This window comes from Strix uralensis, chromosome 5, assembly GCF_047716275.1.
Source record: "Strix uralensis isolate ZFMK-TIS-50842 chromosome 5, bStrUra1, whole genome shotgun sequence".
Classification (NCBI taxonomy): Eukaryota; Metazoa; Chordata; class Aves; order Strigiformes; family Strigidae; genus Strix; species Strix uralensis.
The window spans coordinates 16,255,640-16,277,636 of NC_133976.1; the positions used below are offsets into that span (position 1 = coordinate 16,255,640).

Here is a 21,997-nt window from a genome sequence, read left to right on the forward strand (position 1 = left end):
GCACTTCCAGTTAGCTACAGCTGGAGGATTTTTGCTTTTTATTCTCTTTGGTCTGCTCATTAGTGAGGATGGAAGCAAATGATGGGGCCTTGATACTTTCGCTGCAAGTATCAGGGACTCCGGGATGCTTACTCGTTAGCCAGCCTAAGAATTAGGGATTTAAATGTAAAAATATCGGGTACATCCAGTCTCCAGTGTTGCTGGAGGCGCAACCAGAGAAATCCTTATGTAGAAAGACAGAAGAGGAATTCTACCCACTGAATATGGCCTTTCATTTTGAACCCATGCTCTTTCACACAGTGTTATTAGGTGCTGGCATCTTCATTAGATAATGTACTTTCAACAGATCTGACTATATTTTATTAATGGGTGAATTGCCCTTCTACCAGATGGTTCTTCTAAGTAATTTAAGTCTGCTCTAATCAGAAAGCCTGGCATTTATGAATATTATGGGTCTCTTCTGAGGGATTTCCAAAATTTGTGCTCAATGATGTGCTTTTCTCTATGGGAAATAACAGCACACTGCCACCCGATGGAAATCTTGATTTTATGCAGGAAATTAGAAAGTCTAGAAAAATTGAGAACTCTCTCACAGAAAGTATTTTCACTATCGGGCAAGATGGGCAATCAGTATTATGAACTACGTTGCCTATTACTTACCTAAAGCCACATTTAGATGTTTTTAGCATAAATTGAACAGAATATTGCACATGTTCTAAACCAGGTGGAATTCAGCATAGAAGGAAAATTATCTTGGCCTGTTGCTGTTCCCCCACAGACAATAAAGGATTTAGGTTTTCAAACACTGATGTGCTGAAGGGCAAGTAACAGAGGACTGAGAGGCGGGGCATGCTCCCTTTTTTCTAGAGAATGAATAGTCTGGAAGAATATAAATAGCATTAAAGTAAACTGTGTCAGTTATTAAAATGTCTCAATATTCTAGTTAGATTTTTTTCCTGATTAACTAAATTGAAAGCAATTATTCCAAGCCACTTGAAATTCTTTCTAAAAATAAATATCTTAGACTTTATATTTTTGCATATTTAAACATTGAATTTATGTACACTTCACTGTCATTCAGAAGAAAGATATTTCATTCTGAAAAATTAAATATTTTTAAGTTCTACGTCTGTTCCCAAATTTTATTTTGATTCACTAGATGTGGGTCTGCGAGCTCCTTTGCTTGACGTGAATATTATCTCAGTGCCGCCGTGCCGCGCGCCCCGGGAGCGCCCTGCCGCTTTAAGAGCCTCATCTGCATGGCCCCGCCCCCAACCCGGCCCCGCCCCCGCGCGCCGCGCTCAGCGCTGTTGGGGCAGCCGCCGCCAGGGGGCCCCGCCGCGCGGCGCCGCCCGCCCCTCCCGCCGCCGCGGCCCGTTGCGCTTGCGCGAGTCCGCGGAGTCCTTGGAGCGGCGGCCGAGGGCGCGGGCTGGGAGCGGCGGCCATGCAACGCTGGGGACGCGTCTCCTGCGCGCTCGCTCGGGTACGGCGCCGGCAGGGGACGGTACTGCCGCGGGGCGGGCGGGGGGAGCTGCGCCATGCCGTGCCGAGCCGCGCCGCGCTTGGGAGCTCGGGCCTGGGCTTTCCTCACGCCTCCCCCACCCTTCGCCGGGAGCGGGCGTGAGGGCGGGCGGAGCCGGAGCAGGCGCCCTGGGGCGGGCGCGGCGGCTTGGCTGCGCTTCCCTCCCGTCTCTGCTTTCGACTCCGTCGCAGGGAAGGGCAGTCGCTCCTCGCCCAGCGCGGCCTCGGCTCGGCTGAGGTGCCGCGGTGCCGCCTGGCCCCAGGCGGGCGTTACGCTGCCCCGGGAGGAGTAGGCTCGGGGCCTCGTCCCTGCTGCCCTGTCGTTCGTTGGTGCGGGTCCTCCCGGGAGCGGAGGAGGGCTGCCCCGGCCCCGAGGGAGTGAGGGCGATGACCTCTGTGGCGGTGGGAAACCGCCCGCTGTCAGAGGGTCGCTTCCCGCCTTCTGGGCGGCACTGGGGGCTTTAGAATACTTTCGGGAGCATCCTCTAGTCCAGTGACAGGAGGATCGGCCCGCGAGATGCTTCTAGCAATCTCATTGCAATTTAAAAAATCTTGCCCTCTAGAACCACCTCTGAGATGTTGCCTGGCCACAGGAATGGCCCAAGGGGATGGTTATGGAACAAGAAGACTCTTCATAAACTCCTGTGGGTGTCTAATTTATATCATTAAGTGGTTTGAGAGCCCCGTATGAAGGGTTGAAAGTTTGTGTAGTTAGAGGCAGCCTTAGGCAAGGCTGGCATGAAAACAGGCGCAATGATCGGCTGAGGTTGTACAGCAGGTAAATGGCAGAGCGACTTCTACCTCTTCCTCCACTCAGTGCCCTCCACCTCTGCTTCAGTCATGTTGTTCCTGTTTTGGTTAACTGGTGACTGTAACTGTGTTTGCCTGTGTGTGGCTGAATGCTTATTTTTCTTCAAGGGTAGACTTCAACTTCTAAGACTTAATTTTTTTTTTCCCTTTCTAGAGAAGCCATTTTGAGAGAATTCATCATGGTCTCCAGGGAATTTGTGCAGTGTCACAAAGGACTTACGCTGATCAAGGTAGTTAATTGTGAAGAATTTCTTTGGACAAAAAATCTGTCCCCCCAAAAAACCTGAAAAAAACAAAGCAGTGCTTCTAACTCAGAAATCAGTCTCCCAGGTGGCAGTGGAATCCATGGCAGTATGGAGATTTATATGAAAAGTAGTGGCTTATTTGCCTTGTTATCAAGCTAAAGCGATCAATAGAAGTTGAACTTTATATAACATAAGAACAGTGATAGTAATTAATATTCCAAAGGAGATTGTGGTTATGAGATATGGATTAGGTACAAAGTTCATAGCTTCTGCTGCATTCCTAATCAGTAGAAGTTGCACAGATATCTGTTTCAGCTTTATAAACTGCTGATTTTATGGCGTTTGGTAAGCATTTACCTTTTGCATGAGACATCATTAGAAACTATGTTGGAAAAATGTTATAATAAACTATGCAGATATCTTGGGTTAAGTTCTTAAAAGGGGTTTATAGCAAGAGGAATGGGTCAGGCAGAATTCAGTTTCTTCATTTCATTTTACATTATTTTGCCTGTAAAATTTAAGACTGGCTGTTTTTATTCCAGAGTGAACACCTCCACGCAACCTTTCCCTTTGCCCAGAAAGTTACTTTCAGATGTGAGGTGTAATTACTTATATAAACCTAGTTTATTAAGTTACATCATTTTTAATAGCTATTTTACTTTTTTAAAAAATATATTTCAGACATAAATTATTTCAGAAATAATAAACTGATATTCCTGCAGTAAAATTTTAATTGGTGAAACAAAAATATCTCAAATGTTCTCTGTTTCAGTTGATGCCGATGTCACAGTTATTGGCTCTGGTCCTGGAGGGTATGTTGCTGCTATCAAAGCAGCTCAGCTTGGTTTTAAGGTAAGATGAGACCTCGCTCAGATAGCAGAGTATTCATCCAGATGAACGTCAAAGGTGTTTGTGTGATACTGAAAAACTGAAATTCTTCTGTTGCGTCTTGGGCCACCAGATACTGTTGACGTCAGTAATCTTTCTTTGCCTTTCTTACCCGGATTATACAGAAGTTGAAATGGAGCTGTGAAGCCATTACTGTCTATAGCCCTGCTACTGACAGAGCTGCTCAGGACAGCTTGCTTTTGATTGGAAGAGATAACTGAGGTGGGCTTTACTTTTGTGGAAGAGAAGGTGGGAAAAGAATGCTAGGAAGGAGTTTTTCTCCCAACAAAGAAAAGGGAAAGGAAATCAAAGACAGTGACAAAAAGGCCACTGAAAAACTGTCGTGAAGAACAGACAGAGGGAACTCAAAAGAGGAAAAAAAATATAAAACTGATGTGCTTTTGAATATGAGTAGAGGAATTCCATTGCCATGTGAGAATTTTAGAGGCAAAAATATGTCTGTAGAAATACTATAGTATCTAATTTACATTTATTTATGTTCACCTCTGTTCTGTCTGTTGTCTTTGAATACCTTTTGAAAGAGGCAACTTTTATCTGATGTGTACTAATTATGTGTGATTTAATTGAGTATTGTGAGAGTTATATGTGCATAATGCATTTCAGATTTTACAAACTTAGGAAAATATGGAGTGTGACTTCAGCAGGATGTTTTTTTACCTTCGCTCCTTAATATGAGACCAACTTATTCTCTTGGCACTGTGCATTATTCTTGTAATTATTTTGAAATCTGAGAAGGTGGTCCTAGCAGTCTTGAGCATGTGTCACTACCACAGCATCCCACATTATAGCCAACGGTGTTCTCTGCGCTACCAGCCTGGTGCCGTTTGATCCACAGTGCAGCTTTTAAAGACCTTGGATCATTTTTCGTGCATTCATATGCTTAAAACAGGAGGAAGGGTAGGTAGGGGATCAGCATTTTTCAGTGTGTTTCTGTGGTTTGATATGGTGAGTTCTGTTACCATCACCTCTACTTTAGCACAAAAGCAGCAATTTAAGGAAATGATGAAAGTCTTTCACTTGCGTAGTCACTTCTCAGCAGATTGGAGCTCTTAAGAGGAACCAAGGAACTGCTATTTTGAACATAAGTACACCTTGTAGATAAGGAGATGCCAATTCTTTTGCTTGTTGTAAACAAGAAAGGTTTACAATACTCTCTTTCCCCCCAAGTGATCTGTTTTTAGTTGAAGTTTTGTAGGTTGTTTTTTTCCATTGCACACTTTGGTGTTGACAAGTTGATGAGAAGGAGGTGAAATATTTTCCATCTCTGTTGGTATTGACCTTATTTTTGCTTGGTTTTGCTTTACTTGATTTTTATTTTTTCTTTCTTTATAGATATGGGCACAACTTTATAGCAACAGGTCTTGCAGGATCGTGTGTTTAGAGAGGGAAATGTTGTTTAGGGGTTTTGTTCTGATTTGTTTAAAGAAAAGATTTCATGCAGTTTTAACCTCTGCTGGTTCATTTATCTGTTGTGTGCTTGTGATTACTTGCTTTTAGCAATCTTTTGCATGATTTGCATTTTTTGCTTTTTGCAGGTTTTTTATTTTTAGTTGTAAGAGGACCATCTTGCGCAGAACTGAGTGTTGTATTTAATTGAGGCAACTTTGTGGACTTTTGAGGTAGAACAACAGCACTTAAACTTGTATGAAAGTATAAATGGTGCAGTGGGGAACGTGACTCTCTTCTGGTAGAGAATTTTGTTGCAAAGAGCCATTTTGGTTTTTAAGTTAGGAAAAAAAATGAGTGAGGGGAAATCTGAGCCACAAAATAAATCTAGGAGTGAATGCCTGGCCTTTGTCATCAGTTCTAAATTGTGAGATACCCTGTAAGGAAATGGTAGCATAGTATAGCTTAAAATTTCTTTTCTCCCCTCTTTTTCCTCAGACTGTCTGTGTAGAAAAAAATGAAACATTAGGTGGAACCTGTTTGAATGTCGGATGTATTCCGTCCAAGGTAAGTGTGCATAGTTTGTCATAACTTAATTAAAAACAACAGATATTTTATGTATCAGTTGGAAAAAGGTTAGGAAGGAGTTTCTCAAGATTGATGTACTTTCTTTAAAAATTGAAATTGTAATCCAAATGAGCTGAGAATCCAAGTAAATGTAAGTAACACAGAGGGTTACAGAATTATTTGCTCAATAGAAATGTTTTGTTTGCAAACTATGATTTGTGGGCTCTCCTAAATGAGATGGAGGAAGAGGATGAAAACCAGAGGTTACAAACAGATGTATTTTACTCTGAGCTGTTGAGTGTAACCAGTAACGACTGCTTCAGGTGGTTGTATCTCTTGTAGTCTAACTATTTCAGATGGTTGTAGCTCTCATACCATGTGAAGTTCTTGATTGCCTTATATTTGTTTGTTCAAAATAAACCTGTAGTTTACGCTAAAGGGATACTGAACTGTGTCTCTAGAGGTAGAGAAAGTAAATCTAAATTAGAGGGAGAGAGGCACCCCTGAAAAATCATGAACTCTGGTTGTGGTTGGATGCACCATGCTCTGAAGAGAGCTGTCTCTCTTCATTGACTGTAGAAGGAGCATAGTTGATTAGCTCTCGAAATGTAAGCTAATTCAGTATTCTCACCAACCCCCAAAGATAGCCTGGAGGATGGGGCTGGTAGTGCTTGTGGGAAGAGTCCAAGGCATGCACTCTGAAAGAAAGGCGAAATAAGAAGTTCAGAAGAACCTAATATTTGATGTTGTCAATCCAGTGTTAAGTAATTTCAGAACTAAGGCATTGTAAGAACAGCCTTATTGCTAGATGAAAGGAGTCTGCCTCGTTAGCACCCAGCAGGTGAAGGAAGACACTGATAATGACCGGTTTGTAACGGCTATGGTAAGGGACAATATTCTTGTCAAGATTCCTCCTAACTGTATTACTATTTCTAATGTGTTTGCTCAGAGAGGTGCTATTAGCGTGGTAGGAGAAAATACAGTATCAATACAAAGTGTTTTAAATGATATATTAATTTTCCTAAACGTTTTAATAATAGTTCTAATGAAGTTCAGAATACCTTAATATACTGAGGCGAAACTCAGAAATGAGGTGTCGATCAACACTGCTACTTTGCAAGTTTGGAACTCTGCTAGGATCTATTTAACTAACTTCTCAGGTCCCCCCCTTTTTTTTTTATCTTTGAAGTTCTTATGAAAATCTAAACCCATGGGCTAAATTTGCACACTATCCAGAGTTCTTTTGGATGGCAATAAACTTAAGAAGCGGGTATGTAGACTGTATACACTGAGGCAATAACAAATTATTCAAATACTCCTTTCCAAAAAGCCACCCAAAATAATACATTGGGCATGGAATTTTTTTCCTTCTAATTACTGAAGTCTTAAGTGGTGGCTGTGTCTTTAATGTTGGATGTTGCAGATTCAGGGTTGTGACAGTTATGTGTAATGGGCAAATGAATTATCTTATTCTGACAGTATTAGTTTTACTGAAGCATGTGTATGTAAGGCAGGTATCTCAAAACGTGTTTTGAATCTTTTATGGTGCCTGCTTTAGACTTCAGTCTATGCAGACTTGCACTGTTGTCCTTCTTACAAAGATACTGATAATTTCATGTTTGGGATGGCTATAGTGAAAGACATAATTTTTCTTACCAAGATCCATCCCTAACTGTATTGCTATTTCTGATCAAAACACAGTTACAGAGGTTCTGCATTTCAAGCTGCTGATTTACAGACATCTGTATAAAAACTATTCTAGTTTTATCTTTGAATTATGAATGTCCAGTGACCTGAGCTACCTCTAAGACATCTAGCTTCAGCTCAACTAGCTATGCAGTTGTAATAACTTTAGCACAACAACTGAGCTACAAAATTTAACTCCCATATGTCTACACAGGCTAAAATTTTAACAGAGATTTCAGTATAGATATTCCTCATCCAGTTTTTCTGTAATCTTTTTGTTGACAAGTAACCTCTTGTCTGGGGTATTAAGGAAAATCTCCTGTGTGTCAGTCAGAATTGTCCTTCTTTCCTCTACTTCAAGTCTGTTCCTGTGGGTTTTTTTTCAATGCCTATGGAGTCATTTCCAGCTTCTCTGGTGAACTGAGCGAGAACATATGTGTGGATTTAACTATTTTCTATTTTTATGTTAAACACGTAACTTTATTAAACAATTCAGTAAGAGCTACTGTGTACAATTTCTGTGTTTGAAATACACCTTTTCAAATATGTACGTCAGACTTTCTTAATAGTGAGAAAGTTTTGCAAATAACATCAGATTTTTTTTTTCTGATAATAAATAATGAATTCAACCACGAATGTATGTCCCAATTCATGTTTCTGCGTGTGTATTTTAGGCCTTGCTGAACAACTCACATCTGTATCACTTGGCCCATGGAAAAGATTTTGCTAATAGAGGAATTGAAAGTGAGTATGAAGAGCAGGTAGTCAGTGCCTGTTAACATAAATGGCTTACATCAGCAAGAAAATGTAATAATTCAAACCTAATTACTGTTGTTTTCTGGTCAGAAAACTTTTTAGACTTACAAATAATACCCTTTATCTGTCAGTTGGAGTGTTAGGGACATGTCTGTTCCTTGAACCCTGAATTGTGGATAGGTAAGTTATATTTGAACAGTGTAATACTGTTTTTTAACATAGCAGATGTTGAATGTAACCTTTAGTGTTTAGTAGGGGCATTCAACACATCTTACTCTGTCAGAGCTGTTAATTGTGTTTAGGTTAGCTCCATTAAATAAAAGCACCGCAACGTTTGACAGAAGGGTTTTTTTAACCTTAGTTACAGGAATCCGTTTGAATCTAGAGAAGATGATGGAACAGAAGAGTGGTGCAGTGAAGGCCTTAACAGGTGGAATTGCTCACTTATTTAAACAAAATAAGGTTAGTTTGGATTATATACTGAGATATGTCCATGATTTTTTTTCTGATCTGAATTTCTTGCTTTTTACATTTTCATATCCTTGCCACATAAATTAATTCAGGTGACTGACTCGGCAAAGGTAGAATTTGAATGATTCTCTTCTAGGGAATTTTTTAATGAACAGTACCTTCATTCTTAATCTACTTAAAAGAATAGTATACAGTTACTTTTTGATTTGTACCAGATGGAGATGCAAAGGTATGTGTTAGCAGCTTCTCTAAAGCATTAGTGAGATTCAGATTAAATGTAGCATAACTTCTATATGTAATTTGAATATGAATTTACTGTGTTCTGATTACTAAAGGTTGTACATGTATCTGGGTTTGGAAAAATAACTGGCAAAAACCAAGTCACTGCAACCAAAGAAGATGGCAGCACACAAGTTATCAATACAAAGAATGTGCTTATAGCCACAGGCTCAGAAGTTGCTCCCTTCCCTGGAATCACTGTATGTATTTGAAATCTTAATGGTACTTTTTTCAGTGTGTTATATCCAGATAATGTGTAATATTTTTTTGCATCTGATTGCACTTCACCTTCTGTGTGTTTTATATATAATGTATAAAAGAGATTGTAAATATCCCTTTGTGAATTTCTTTGTCATTAGATTGATGAAGATAATATTGTGTCCTCCACTGGTGCACTGTCACTGAAAAAAGTTCCTGAAAAGATGGTTGTCATTGGTGCAGGAGTCATTGGTGTGGAACTGGTGAGAGGATATTTAAACCATTTGGCCTTTAATTTATAAAGGAACAGGGTGTTATTTTTTTGTGTTATATTTGATTTTTTGTGTTATATTTGTGTTATATTTTGTATATGTTATATTGTGTTGCTGTGATTTAACAGATGTTTGATTGAGCAAGTTGTAATGAAACTGTTCCAGACTTCATAGCCTCCTAGCTCCCTTTCCTACCAGAAAAGCTGGGATAAGTGTTTGTAGGATCAGTATTCCTGCAGCTGGTTAGCTAAGCAGAGAAATGAGGGGAACATACAGGGCCTCACATATAGGTTTTTCGGGGGGGGAGGGGGGATGTTAACTTTCGCTGAGGTTTGTACCTGCTCTATGTATAGATGAGAGAACTTCCTTTTGCAAGGCAAGCTTGTTTTAAGCCAGGATAAATTCTTGTGTGTAGCAGATAATCCCAGTAAATTTTTATGTGATAGGGTTGTACCCATTCTGTCTTAACCACCAAAGGAATGGAAACTTTCTAGTTCATCCTGGTCTGCGTCCTTTTGCCTCATACCTACATGGTTCAAAAAAAATATATATTTGCTGGTCCTGCAACTGCTTGAAAATTTGCACGTAAAGCAGGGAAAGAGTAAGCACAGTGAATACTGTGTTGGATGGGTGTGGGTAACTGCAGGTAAATAGGGTGTATATGGGTTTTGTGCATGAAGCTGATGATAGTGGTTATGGTTATAAATACGTACAGAAGCAGCAGTGGTTCCATTTTATTGCATAAAATTCCTTTAATGTGGTATTGTTTTGATTTAATTTGTAGTGGTGTTAGAACACCACAAGCAATTTCCTTTGGGTTTTCTGAGGTAAAGTCAGATTCCCTGATTTTGAATTTTTCTGTATCTATAACCTAAAATGTACGTAATTTATAGTTATTTTGTTAGCTATTTCTTTAAAAGCTTAATTCTATGAATTCAGTCATTGAAGTTTTGGGTATGCCAACAAGCAGTGATAAATCCATTTTTCTTGGAAAGGCTGGGGAAAGTTGGACTTGTTTTATTCTACACTGTAACATTTGTAAAAACTGATCAGTTTGCTGTTATGTGTTGTCCCGCTTTTGTAAAGTTTACAGTCAGGGAAATACTAAAAAAAATCTGAAGTTTGCTTTTCAAAAACTCTTTTTACCTATATTGTTGTGACTGCAGGGTTCAGTTTGGCAGCGCCTCGGTGCAGATGTGACAGCTGTTGAATTCATGGGTCATGTTGGTGGAATGGGAATTGACATGGAGATCTCTAAAAACTTCCAACGTATTCTTCAGAAACAGGGACTTAAGTTTAAACTGAACACCAAAGTTACTGGGGCTACCAAGCAAGCAGATGGGAAAATTGATGTAGCGTAAGTGTTTAACATAAAACTAAGGGAATGCCATATATATTCTTCCTCCCAATCCATCAAACCTATTTAAAAATACAGGCTGATATTATTTTTTAAACAGGAAAAAATGGACTTAGGATGAAACTTAATTCTTTAGTGAAATTTACTTTTTATCCTGTATTGTAACTTAGAGAACTCATAATTTTGGGTTTCCTGAGTCCTAGATTGCCTATACAGGAGAGGTTCCATTGACTTGAGTTGAAGGTGTGCTAGTATAAAACCAGTGGGGTTATAGTGAGATCAGTAATGAAAACAGAACTCTAAATCATTCTTTTCATGGAAGATCTTTGCTTCTGGTATAATTAACATAAATATCATCATCATCATTCATACAGTCATTTTCAAGCCATTAATTCTTGGCCACTTACTGGAAGGGTAATTTTGTCCCTACCTCCTCTTGTCTCAAAATAAGCATGGCAAGAGATTTTATTACTTCTGAGTAGAAATAAATGAAACTACCCCAGAGTGTCTTTTAATGGCCACACTCAAGCCCTTTGAAGACTTACAGATGAACAGCTAATATAGAAACATATAAAACAAATTTGCTTTGTAAGAGTCCCTACGTATACTCCTGTTCTTTTCCTTGTTAATGTTTGAGTTTTAAGAAAATGCTTAATGTTACTTAACAAAAGTAAGCTTAAATGTTTTTTCACTGGAATCTTAACATGATGACTTGTATTTGCTTTATTGCCATAGCTTGGGATAGTCTGTCCTCCACCATTGTAAATGTCCTGGATTGGGGCTGCTTTACGTACTACGCTGATGCTGGTTGGATCTCTCACGTAGTCTGTTTCTACATGTAGAGTTTCATTTTGGTTCAGGAGTATGCTTTTGAAACACTTTCTACTTACCCTCACTTACCATGCTTTGGTTCTTGTGCTCTCAGAGCACATGAACTGAACTTGTTCTGGGTGCAGTTAAGCACAAAGATGCCCTTGAGGAATGTACCTGATGCAGGGCAGCTGCTAACAGGTGTTTAGTTCTTGGGCCAGAAGAAAGCTCACTCAGAATACATGGCTATATCCCACCCCAAAATATATATAGTTTGGATGTCGAGTACTCAGCACCAATTATTTTGCTGTACAGATTTGATCCTATCAGGTCATGCTACTTGCTAGTGGATATATACGCTGAATATCTGTATCTAAGAGTTGTTAACAAATGTAGTAAGAGTTACTGTCCCTTCCTCCCTCTTTTACTCCTCAACCCTCGCAAGGAAGACGTGTGGGGCAGGCTGAATGCAGGTGTCTTGTATGCCAGATCCAGCCAGTACATCACCATCTGGATCATACTAGTTACTAGTCAGAGAAATACAATACTCAAAGTTTACAGCTTAGCATTTCTGCTACTTATTTTTCTATAGTGTTGAAGCTGCTGCTGGTGGCAAGGCAGAAGTGATAACTTGTGATGTGCTCCTAGTTTGCATCGGTAGACGTCCTTTCACAAAAAATCTAGGTCTTGAGGATATTGGAATTGAACTTGATAAGAAGGGGAGAATCCCAGTCAATAACAGATTCCAAACCAAAATTCCAAAGTAAGTAAGACTATGTATTTTTTACTTTTTAAGCAGAGCTCTTTATTTTTAAAAGTTTAACCTACTAAAGCCCTTGTTTTCTTTTTAATTGCAGAATATAGCTTTCTTTTCTGAAAGGAAAACTCAAGATTTCTGTTTATTTGAGGAACTAAAGATTTTTAGTCAACCTTTGAAGTTTTGTAATTTAAGTCACTGTGTGTATCTCTAGTACTTGAAGTGTGGTCATTCTGTGGAAGCTGCCCTTTTATACTTTGTATTTCTTTTGAAATTTAGTATTTTAATCTGTTTTGATTAGAGTTTTCAGTAGTATGTTTCAAACTGACTTATATAGGGTAGCCTAGGTGTGCTAGGATGTTTTTAAACAGTGTCTTATTCTGTTTCATTGGTCTGATAGCATCTATGCTATTGGTGATGTAGTTGCTGGACCTATGCTGGCCCACAAAGCTGAGGATGAAGGCATTCTTTGTGTAGAAGGGATGGCTGGGGGAGCAGTTCACATTGACTATAACTGCGTACCCTCTGTGATATACACTCACCCTGAAGTGGCCTGGGTTGGCAAATCTGAAGAACAGCTGAAAGAAGAGGTACTGTTTGTTTTCTTCTTGGACAAAACTGTTTTTCCACCTTGGGCATGGTTTCATGGTCTAGTAGTTTAGCTAGCTACTTTTTCCAGGAGAATTTCTGCATCTGAATTTATTGCTTGGGGTGTACGATTGAATTAATTCCCTCCTGCACGCCACTCTCCCAAGGATCACAGTTCTCTTCAGTGTTTTTATTCTGTGAAGTTAATACTGTTCATTTGCTAATTTTTTTTTTAATACCCCCTTACACCCCTTTTTGTGGTTGTTGTTATGCATCGCTTTGTGTGTCTTATGTGTCTTCTATTGTTGTATTGCTTCTGTTCTTGTACTTACCAAATTGTCTGTATGATTACATTGTTCTTGTTGGTCACTAATTCATTAACACATATCTGTTTTGTAGGGTATAGAATACAAAATTGGGAAATTCCCATTTGCTGCGAACAGTAGAGCAAAGACTAATGCTGACACAGATGGCATGGTGAAGATACTTAGTCAAAAATCAACGGACAGGATGTTGGGTGCTCACATTTTAGGCGCAGTAAGTATTGTAAATTGTGCTGTTGTCTTGGCCTTGTAAGGGTCTTTTGTTTAGTGTTGCACAATAGTTGTCGAGTTAGGAGAAGTGGTGCTTGTAAAAAGAAGGAAGACTTGAGGCTACCATAGTAATTTTAATTTGTTTTCTTCTGCAGCCCTGCCCTCCTTCCCACTTTTCTGTTACTTTGGTGTTAGACCCAGCATTATTTTTTTTCCTAGAATGGCTAGGGTTAATTGGTTTCTCTGACCGGTGTTGTTCGGTGGTTTGGTTTTTTTTTTTCATGAATACTGGCAAACACTTGAGAGAAGAGCAGAAATTGTTGACTTAAATTCTGGAAGTTGAGGGAGCTGAACAGACTGTGGGTTTTTCATTGGTGTTTTTCTTTTTTTCCCCCCTCTCTGAACTTCGGACTTCAGCAAAGCTGGTAACCTTACGCTGCAGTCACCAAATCTGGGGTCAGTAACTTCATGGAACTTTGATTAAAAATCCTGTGTAAGGATGAGAAATCAGAAAATTCCATTTGGGAAAAGTATAATTTTCCACTGTCCTGCACGTTCCAAAGTTAGACCCTAATCTCTCTCTGTTTTGTTTCTTAGCTTTAAATAGGTTTTTTTAATAAAGATGTACACAGAAACACTTCCATGTATCTTTGTATAGTTTCTTTAAGGGAAACACTAACACCACTCTCTGTTTTCCTGGAAAGGAAGTTTTATTCCTATGAATGGATGCATTGTCAACACTAGTAGATAGGCTTTTTGTTTCTGAATCCAATTCTCATAATTTCTGATAGGGATAAGATGTTACACTAGTTATTTTCTCTCACAATGCCAGTTATTTAAAAATCAACATGTCTTAAAGGAAGCACAGCTTGGGTTTATCAGTGTGATCATTGAGAAAGGGCTGGGGGAAGATCTTAAGACTGTGGATCTGAACACTAAAAATGTAACAGGAAATTTCACTGTTTTTGATTCCTCAAAGAAATGTTTTCTGAGTAAATACACATAAATACAACAAATAAAAATGAGGGTGCAGATGTAGTAACATGCTTTGTTTATCTAGTTATCTATCTAATTTGCCAGGAGGGCATTGAAGTTTTGGGGAGGTTTCAGCAGTGATAATGTAGCTTTGAGAGTGTGGGTATTATCTGACCAGTGGAAGAATGCCCAGATTTCATACAACTCTCAGTAATGAGAGAAAAAATACTCTCATGAAGAATTATGTTTAGATTTATACTAGGCTTAAGCACAGTCACCAAGTAGATTAAGCACTTATGACTTAGATTAGAACACAGCTGAAGTGCTAGTTATAATACAACACTTCTTTTTTTGCGGAAGGTGCTTATTTACAAGGTGTTACTGATTCAGGAGAACCTGGACAACTGCATAAAGATTTGTGCTAATTACAAATACCATTAAATTACAGGGTGCTGGCGAAATGGTTAATGAAGCTGCCCTTGCTATGGAATATGGAGCATCATGTGAAGACGTAGCCAGGGTTTGCCATGCCCATCCAGTAAGTTTTTTCTAAACAGACTATTGGAACACCAGGGTTACACAGACATGCTATAATTACATGTAACTATTAATGACTTGTACCTTTTTGTGTTTGCTCTCTACAGACAGTGTCAGAAGCCTTCAGGGAAGCAAACCTAGCTGCATCTTTTGGCAAAGCTATCAACTTCTAAAATGAAAGGGCAGATCTCTGTATAATACATCTCTGAAAGTGGACTGTGGGCCCTTATGGAAGGCTGAGTGAGGATTTCAGGACTGAATTAAGCAAATCTCTTCGTTTTAAACATCAGATATTTAAACAAGTAGAGTTTGGAACAAGTGGAATTATCCAGTCTCTGTAAATTAAATACTTAAAATTACATGTTTATTTACATGATGAATGTTGCAGAAAAACAGCCTGACAGAACTCTTCTTTTTTTCAAAACCAAACATTTTGCTGCTGCATGGGATTATCAGGTGTGCTGGTCAAAACTCTGGGTAGGTGTCCAGCATACCTGGTGTTTTCTTGTTTGAAGTAGTGATAGACTACACCAGTTGAACGCTGGCACTTACAATGTCGCTGGCACTTAAAATGCCACTGTCACTTCCGCACAAAAATGTGTTTCTTTCTGAAAGGATTAACTTTATTGTTTAACCTACTTCTTACATCCAAGTACCAAAACTTGTTTTGACCTAGTAGTGTTAGGATGTTAGGAGAAGAGGGGCTCATATAGATCAATTAAAATTGTATTGACTTTTTAAAGAGAAAATTACTCTGTGTGTGTATGATTCTCCACGTCATGTTTTCATATTGAAAACTCATCGGGAATAATCGAGTGCTGATGGAGAAATGAAAGATTGAAGAAAAATTAATCTTACTGCTACTTAATCTTTCTTGTTTTTAAAGCTTCCATTGTCCAAATCTCTTAAACTTGAAATGCTAAAACTGGGTAGTGAAGCAGCGCTTGCTGTTAAGTGCTATGATGTGAGGGTTATTTTGCACCTTCCACACATAAGGGCTGCAGTGTCAGCTCTCCACACAATTAAGACATATTTTCTTCTCTTCTTCTGTTTTCTATTTTGTGCTCTCTCTGTCTCTTCTGTAGTCAGAGAGCTTAATAAATATTTAACATGGCTGGAGGGTCTCCTTGGGTTTTGTTTGCTGATAGGCCCCGTGACTCCTTTTAGTGTCTAATGGCATCTTTGGAAGATCCCTAACATATATATGGAATGTGCCCAATTTCAGTAGCTCATTTTAAGTTTTGTTTTGCAGGATGCCCCTTCTTTTGTTTGTTTTTGTTAGGTGGTTCTGCCTTGAAGAAAACATCTGCTGGTATTGTGCATGCCCTTTTTTTATTATGCCAACATTCAGAGAATAGTGCAAAAGCTACTTGATTTTGTGTATAGACAAGATTGTTATATCCTTCTACCTTTCTTTAGAGCTGGTTATTCAAGTATTGATCCATTATCCATACTGAGTGATGGAAATGTATGCCAGTGTTACTATTTTATTAAGACATCAGTTAATCAGCAAACACCACTGATAGTGTTCTTCGTTTTGGTTTGTTTTTTAACTCCTGTTTTAAATGTAGACGGGGTTAAACCATGACAGCTCATTAATCTTATCACCAGGATATGAGATAATCCAATTCATGGATATGCAGGGTTAAGTGAATTAATGTGGATCTACTTTCAGGTGTCAGTAAAAAGTTGCTGAAAGCAGAGCAAAGGTTGAGACAATAGTGAGGGAAGAAAAACTTGATTCTTCCTGTAGATCTTGGCGTTCCCTAATCACTTCTACCTGCTGCAGGTAAATGCTATTAAGTGTTAATCTTGTGCTTTGGAAGTTCTTCCTAGAAGTCCTGCTCTTTCAGAAACAGCTTTGTATCTACTCCCTCCACCTCCCTCAGTACTTGTGGCATTCGTATTGCAGTTCAGCATTGAGGCTCATCAGTTACAAATTCTCATATCTTAATTTGTTCATGTTAAATGAAGTTTGGAAAGTCAGGGAAACTTCAATGAAGAATACCACTAAAATCATACTGGAGACTAGTTTCCCAGACACTTGAAAATTCAAGGACTTAAAATTATTACTGTATTGTTACTTCTCTGGCTGTCATTCCTGTTCTAGTTCAGTGTACAAAGAGTGTTTGTAAAGGTAAGAGTAAGATGAGCTACTGAGCCACCTGTCGATGATCTGATTGCAGTTAAGTCTGAATGTTGCTAAGTTTGCAAATTGTGTTTTAACAGCTTTTAAGTATACTGGTGGTGAAACAGTGTATGATGCTGGTACAGTAATCAATTCCTGTAATGGATTTTTTGCTGTAGCATTTGTAACTTATGGAGCTTAGGGGTAATTATTTAAACATACTGCTCTTGAGTTTGCTTAGGTGGTGATATATTCTGCCATTGTTCTGACTGACTTTCAGTGATGTTAGTCAAGGTTAGGTCAGGGGTTGATCAAAGTATATACGCAGATGTATTCCTCGCGTCAAGAGTTAGCAGTCAGGATGTGTAAATGCACGTTGCAGTTCTGGATGCTAATTTGTGTAGCTGATGAATGTGGTAAATCATTTTGTGCAGTGCTGTGCAATTGTCTGAAGGTGCACTGTTCTACAGATGACTTTGAGCTTAAGTGCGGTGAATGGGATGTTACACTCGCACTTTTGAAAAAGTCTTATTTGTGTTTTGTTAAGTGCAAGCTGTTCTTGGAGAGCTGTCTGTGTGCAGCTCCTTAACTGATTCACATTAAGTGCCCTCTGAACTTTCTTGTAGCTCTTCTTCCAGAGAGGCTTGATCCTCCAAGCTTGGTTTATCACATAAATTTGTTGCTTGAAATGTAAACACATTCACCCCTTCAGTGCTGACCTCTGTTTCTGCTTCACGTATCAAGTGTTTCATAATGGGTGATACGAAACCAGTGTTAAGCCTAAATGGGTATCATGCAGAGGGTAAATAATCCTTTGAGTACTGTGGCATAAATGCTAGCTAACCACACAAGGATGGTATTTCTCCATTCACTTGTAATGTTGTTCTGAGTGACCATCTTGTATTTCATAGTAATTGGAGCCCTTATTTAGAATTACGTAGTTGGAGCCAAGATTTTATTAGATCTCTAACCAGTTTAAAAACAAGACTTGCTAAAGGATTAATTGATGTACCATTTCAGCTACTGAAAATAGGAAGGAACTTAATGAGTCATACTAGCTACATACAGTGATACAAAAGTACTGTTTATTTTCAACATCAAAAAGTTACTTGTCTTTGGTTCTGTGACTTGAAAGTCAATGTAAAACCTGTTTACTTTATCAGGTCTCAGTGTAATGTCAAAAAGAACTAGTGTAATACTTGTAAAACCCATGCTGAACACAAGCATTTCCTGCTCCTGTTTATAAGCAAGTGCTATAAACAGCAACTTTCTGGCTGATTGTCTGTAAGAGGGAGCGAACTGTCTCTTCCAGCTCCACCAACTGCTTGGCTTTGTCTTCCAGAACTTTTTGATTGTTTTCATATGTATTTTCCAAGTCTGTCAGCAAAGGAAGGGGAAAAGCAGCTTAATTAGGGGTGTTATAATACAGTGAAATATAAACCATTATAGTTATGGATAAACTACTATTCAAATTTATTTTTATTACGGAAGAGAATCCAATTAGGAAAAAAAAAAAAGGCTGGTATGGCACCTTTTTGTTTGTTTAACATTGGGACATAAAGCAACAAGGAAGTAATTTTCCGTAAGTGGAAATCCAAAAGTACACTTTGGTTCATGAAAATAATTGTCATTCTCTGTTCTATGGTGGCTTTTACAGAACAGTGAAATGTTTTGGCTTGTTATGGTTGACTATTCAGTGAGTTATTGTAACTGTGCAGGAGCAGGGGAAGAATGAGTTCCCGGCCTGGCAAAAATGGAAGGAAAACTGAGCTCCCTCCCTGGTAGCTATGGGCAGATTGCCCCCTCCAGTTTCAGTCAACTTTAATTGTCAGTAGTAAATGTTAAATTAATCTGTAAACTGGGACTGACATAACCTGATTACCTTTTGTTTTGATAGCTTTCCAGAGTGGGGTGGGGGGAGTATGTTTGAAGGTGGGGGTCTAGTTGAATGGGTTAGTCCTTGTCCTAAGCCTATAGTAGTCATGGTCTTTGCCTGCAGTGGTTCTTGGAGCAGTCACAGGTGCCATACCAGAAGTTTGGGTCTCACTTGTAAGCTTCAGCTTCTTTATAGAAATCTTTGATTCAAGAGACTGTTGTGTCCATAACAATAAGGAAAGCAGATCAAACCTCAGTAACAAAGAATTAACTTCCATTTTTTTCCCTACTGCTGATGAATAGCCAGTTTAACAGCATGAAATGGCTTCACATTCTAAGATGCCTTACGTCCTCAGAACAGCCTTACCTTTGAGCAGCTGGAGTTTGCTGTTTGCTTGAGCCAACAAGGCTTTAGCTTCATCTTGCAACATGCCAGCTTTCCTCCTAGCATCAGCCGACTCTTCTGTCGTCTTGGCAATGAGGTCTTCCACCGTTTTATACTTGTCGTTCAGCTCGGTATTGAGGACCTGTTGTTCCAGATTCAAGCACAAGATGGAGCTCATTCAAAAGACAATACAGCGGGGGTTTGCATTTCCTTCCTCTTTACTAACCAGGGTGTAGGGAGAAACTGTGCTGTTAGCTCAGTTAACAAAAGCAGAACAGTGCTGGGGTATTTCCTACTTAATATTCAAGACTTTAAGAGTTGGGGCGAAGAGTCGTCAGTCGCCCTTTTGCAGATCTGTGGCTCTTTTACAGCTTTAATACTGATGACAAGGGTTTATGGGATTCAGTTACACAATTCTGTAACTAACGGAAGCAGTGGCCCCTAGTACAGCTGGAAAGCCACATGTGGTAAGGGACTGGCACTGCTTCTGGTTGAATGCTTGCATTTGGGGAGGAATACCCCTGTTACCCTTTCAGGAAGAACAGCTGCCTAGTTTGCCTGCATGAAGGTGCTGGAGAAGTCACAAGGTTGATTTCTCAGCTGTGCTTTTCTCTGCGAGGTTAAGATTAGGAAGTCCTATGACCTAACTGAATTCAACCAATAAGCAAATTAAATTGCAGCAGTACTGGAAGTCTCTTGTGTTTACTTGACAGCCACCTGAAATACTACTTAGTGTTTGTAAATAATTGATTTGATGGATAATACATCTCTCCTGGCAGAAAATACCTCCCTGGAGACCAGTGGGCTAACTATAGACAACAGATTGGAGCAATGAAACTTCCTTTGGCAGATTTGTCAATTGTTTTGTTAACGAGCATTCTTTTGCTGTTACGAAGATGTGTAGCAGACACTGGGAGCAATGCCAATGGTCACAGCAAATTTTGCATCTCTGATATTTAGAAATTACTTTGGTTTTATATTGAGCTAACAGTTTTTCTTGTCACTTGATTCTGTATATGCCAAATTTCAGATTGTTTGTCATGAACCTATCATTGCCATAAACCCATAAATACTCTATACAAGAGGAAAAAAACTTACCAGTTCTCCTGTGGCAGATCGTAAAGCTGAGGGACAGAAACGAATCTATGAAAGGCTGACTGTGTGACAGCGTGATAGGTTTCCTGCAGCTATTTTAAAACCTGAAAACTTCCAATACTTCATTCTCTCCATATCTGGTACCAAAGTAATTAAAAAGCAGCTATCTTTGGTAAGTGCGTTAAGTGTGGGGTTTTTTTTTTGTCCCCAGTTCTTGACCAATAAATGAAATGGCTCACATGTCATTAATGTTCCTTTAGCCAAACTGGGGTCAGGGTTTTGTTGGCTTTCCCTCAGCATCTTTCCCGAGCTTCTCACCTTTTTAACTTCTTCCGCATTTTGTTTTGCAGTAACAATTTTTTCTTCTATATTGTCCACAGTCTCTGAATTTGTAGCAGCCTTTTGCTTAAGGTCTTCAACACTCTTCTCGAGCTCAAACAGACGTAAGGTAGCATTATTCAGTGTTTCTTCAGATGCTGCATTTTCAGATTCAATCTAACAAAGAGGGATGAGAGTTAAAATTTTGAAAGACACTGAATATAATGCTAAACTTTCTGGATAAGCCCTGATCAACTAATTAGTTCATGTCCATAGATCTGATACAAAAACCAGTGTGTTAGTTTTGCTGCAAATGGCCAATTGCAGTCAGGGTGAAAGAGCCCACTGAAGAGGGGTATGTAGGGGGCTGCAAAAGCATTAAGGAACATGGTTTAAAAATACTTAGTTGTATTACACATGCAAGAGTTGCCTAATCCAGAGGCAAAACTTCAGACATTTGACTCCATGTAATAATGGATGTGTGAAGCTGCATCTCTTCTAAGCTGGCCAAGCTTCATGTGTACAGATAGCTCTTATGGTCTCATGAGGGCTTTGAGATGAAGTCTGAAAATAACATTGTCTGACACGACTACAGTAATTACCACGTTAATCCAGCATTTATTCATTTTAGTCTGGTGCTGTGGTGGATAACGCTGATAGTGTGGCTACACCAGTACACTACCAGTGTGGTGGACAGGTGTTAGAGGGCTACAGTCTTGCTCATTTAGTGGTGTAGCACATGGGGTGAGAAAAGGCTTTTGGGTTTTTTTGGTTTTTTTAAAGAGCAAATGGTCCCCTAGCATCTGTCATACTAACTCATAAGTTGATGTGAAGGCAGCAATGGTTTTGATTTATTTTAAGTGCAGTCTTTGATTTGCAGTAGCCAAGAGCCTTCCCTAGACAGGCTTTCATCACTTCCTAAGTATCAGATTTGGTGCCTCTTTCTATATCTTAAGAAACACTTGTAAAGAGCTCACCGAGGTCAGCAGGTCTTGAGTTCCTTTAATATCTTCATCAGCTTGTTTGATGGCTTTTTCAGCTGCATTTTGAGCTTTTTCAGCCTCTTCTAGTGCTGCTTTTACCATGTCTGCAGTGACTTTAACATCTGTTGCACCTTTGCTGTGGAGCAAAACTACGTTAACGCTAAAAATGCTTTTAACTTTGGAACTGGAAAAGAGCCATTTTTGCCCCTTAGTGAAGGAATGAGAATCTACATTGGGGAAAGTTGACTCCGTGTTTTCTGATACAATGAAATGAAAGTCTAATTCAAGCTCTTGGTGATGGAAAACAGCTCATACAGAACAGGGTTGCATACCTTGCTTTTTTAGCTTCCTCCAATAGCATTTCTGCTCTGGCAATGTCTCCAGCGCTCTGCTGCAGAATGACCTCAACATCAGAAAGGCTTTCCACACGCTCACGAATATCTTCTGTCAGGGCTTGCAGCTGCTGGGGAGTGCTTGGCATGTCCATGTTCAGCACTTCATTAGCCACTGCCTCAATGCTATCCAGGTCAGCGCTGTCTTCTAGTGGATGGACACA

General features: G+C 39.3%; 2 protein-coding genes across 2 annotated transcripts in view; one reads left to right on the forward strand and one right to left on the reverse strand.

Annotated features, from left to right (window-relative positions):
- The first annotated feature begins 1,346 nt into the window (after nucleotides 1-1,346).
- DLD (dihydrolipoamide dehydrogenase) lies at nucleotides 1,347-15,771 on the forward strand. The gene is made up of 14 exons (XM_074870003.1): nucleotides 1,347-1,483; nucleotides 2,486-2,561; nucleotides 3,349-3,428; nucleotides 5,370-5,438; nucleotides 7,799-7,868; nucleotides 8,242-8,342; nucleotides 8,687-8,830; nucleotides 8,990-9,091; nucleotides 10,267-10,457; nucleotides 11,860-12,030; nucleotides 12,425-12,614; nucleotides 13,012-13,149; nucleotides 14,569-14,658; nucleotides 14,765-15,771. Exons 1-14 carry the CDS (start codon nucleotides 1,445-1,447, stop codon nucleotides 14,828-14,830), a joined length of 1,527 nt encoding a protein of 508 aa, XP_074726104.1. The 5' UTR covers nucleotides 1,347-1,444; the 3' UTR covers nucleotides 14,831-15,771.
- Nucleotides 15,772-17,848: 2,077 nt separating this feature from the next.
- LAMB1 (laminin subunit beta 1) overlaps nucleotides 17,849-21,997 on the reverse strand; it is a 44,327-nt gene continuing 40,178 nt past the window's right edge. Inside the window, exons 29-33 of the mRNA XM_074870000.1 lie at nucleotides 21,774-21,981; nucleotides 21,436-21,577; nucleotides 20,459-20,635; nucleotides 19,028-19,187; nucleotides 17,849-18,162 (exon numbers count right to left, since the gene is read on the reverse strand). Coding sequence (XP_074726101.1) covers nucleotides 18,026-18,162; nucleotides 19,028-19,187; nucleotides 20,459-20,635; nucleotides 21,436-21,577; nucleotides 21,774-21,981 — 824 coding nt within the window. The 3' untranslated portion in view covers nucleotides 17,849-18,025. The remainder of the gene's footprint in view (nucleotides 18,163-19,027; nucleotides 19,188-20,458; nucleotides 20,636-21,435; nucleotides 21,578-21,773; nucleotides 21,982-21,997) is intronic.

Bases quoted from the DNA above. Each gene is read 5' to 3' on its own strand.
- DLD (XM_074870003.1), top strand. From the start codon at position 1,445: ATGCAACGCTGGGGACGCGTCTCCTGCGCGCTCGCTCGG. The intron at 1,484-2,485 runs GTACGGCGCCGG...TTCCCTTTCTAG, and splicing joins TCTCCTGCGCGCTCGCTCGG to AGAAGCCATTTTGAGAGAAT. The intron at 13,150-14,568 runs GTAAGTATTGTA...ATTAAATTACAG, and splicing joins GTGCTCACATTTTAGGCGCA to GGTGCTGGCGAAATGGTTAA.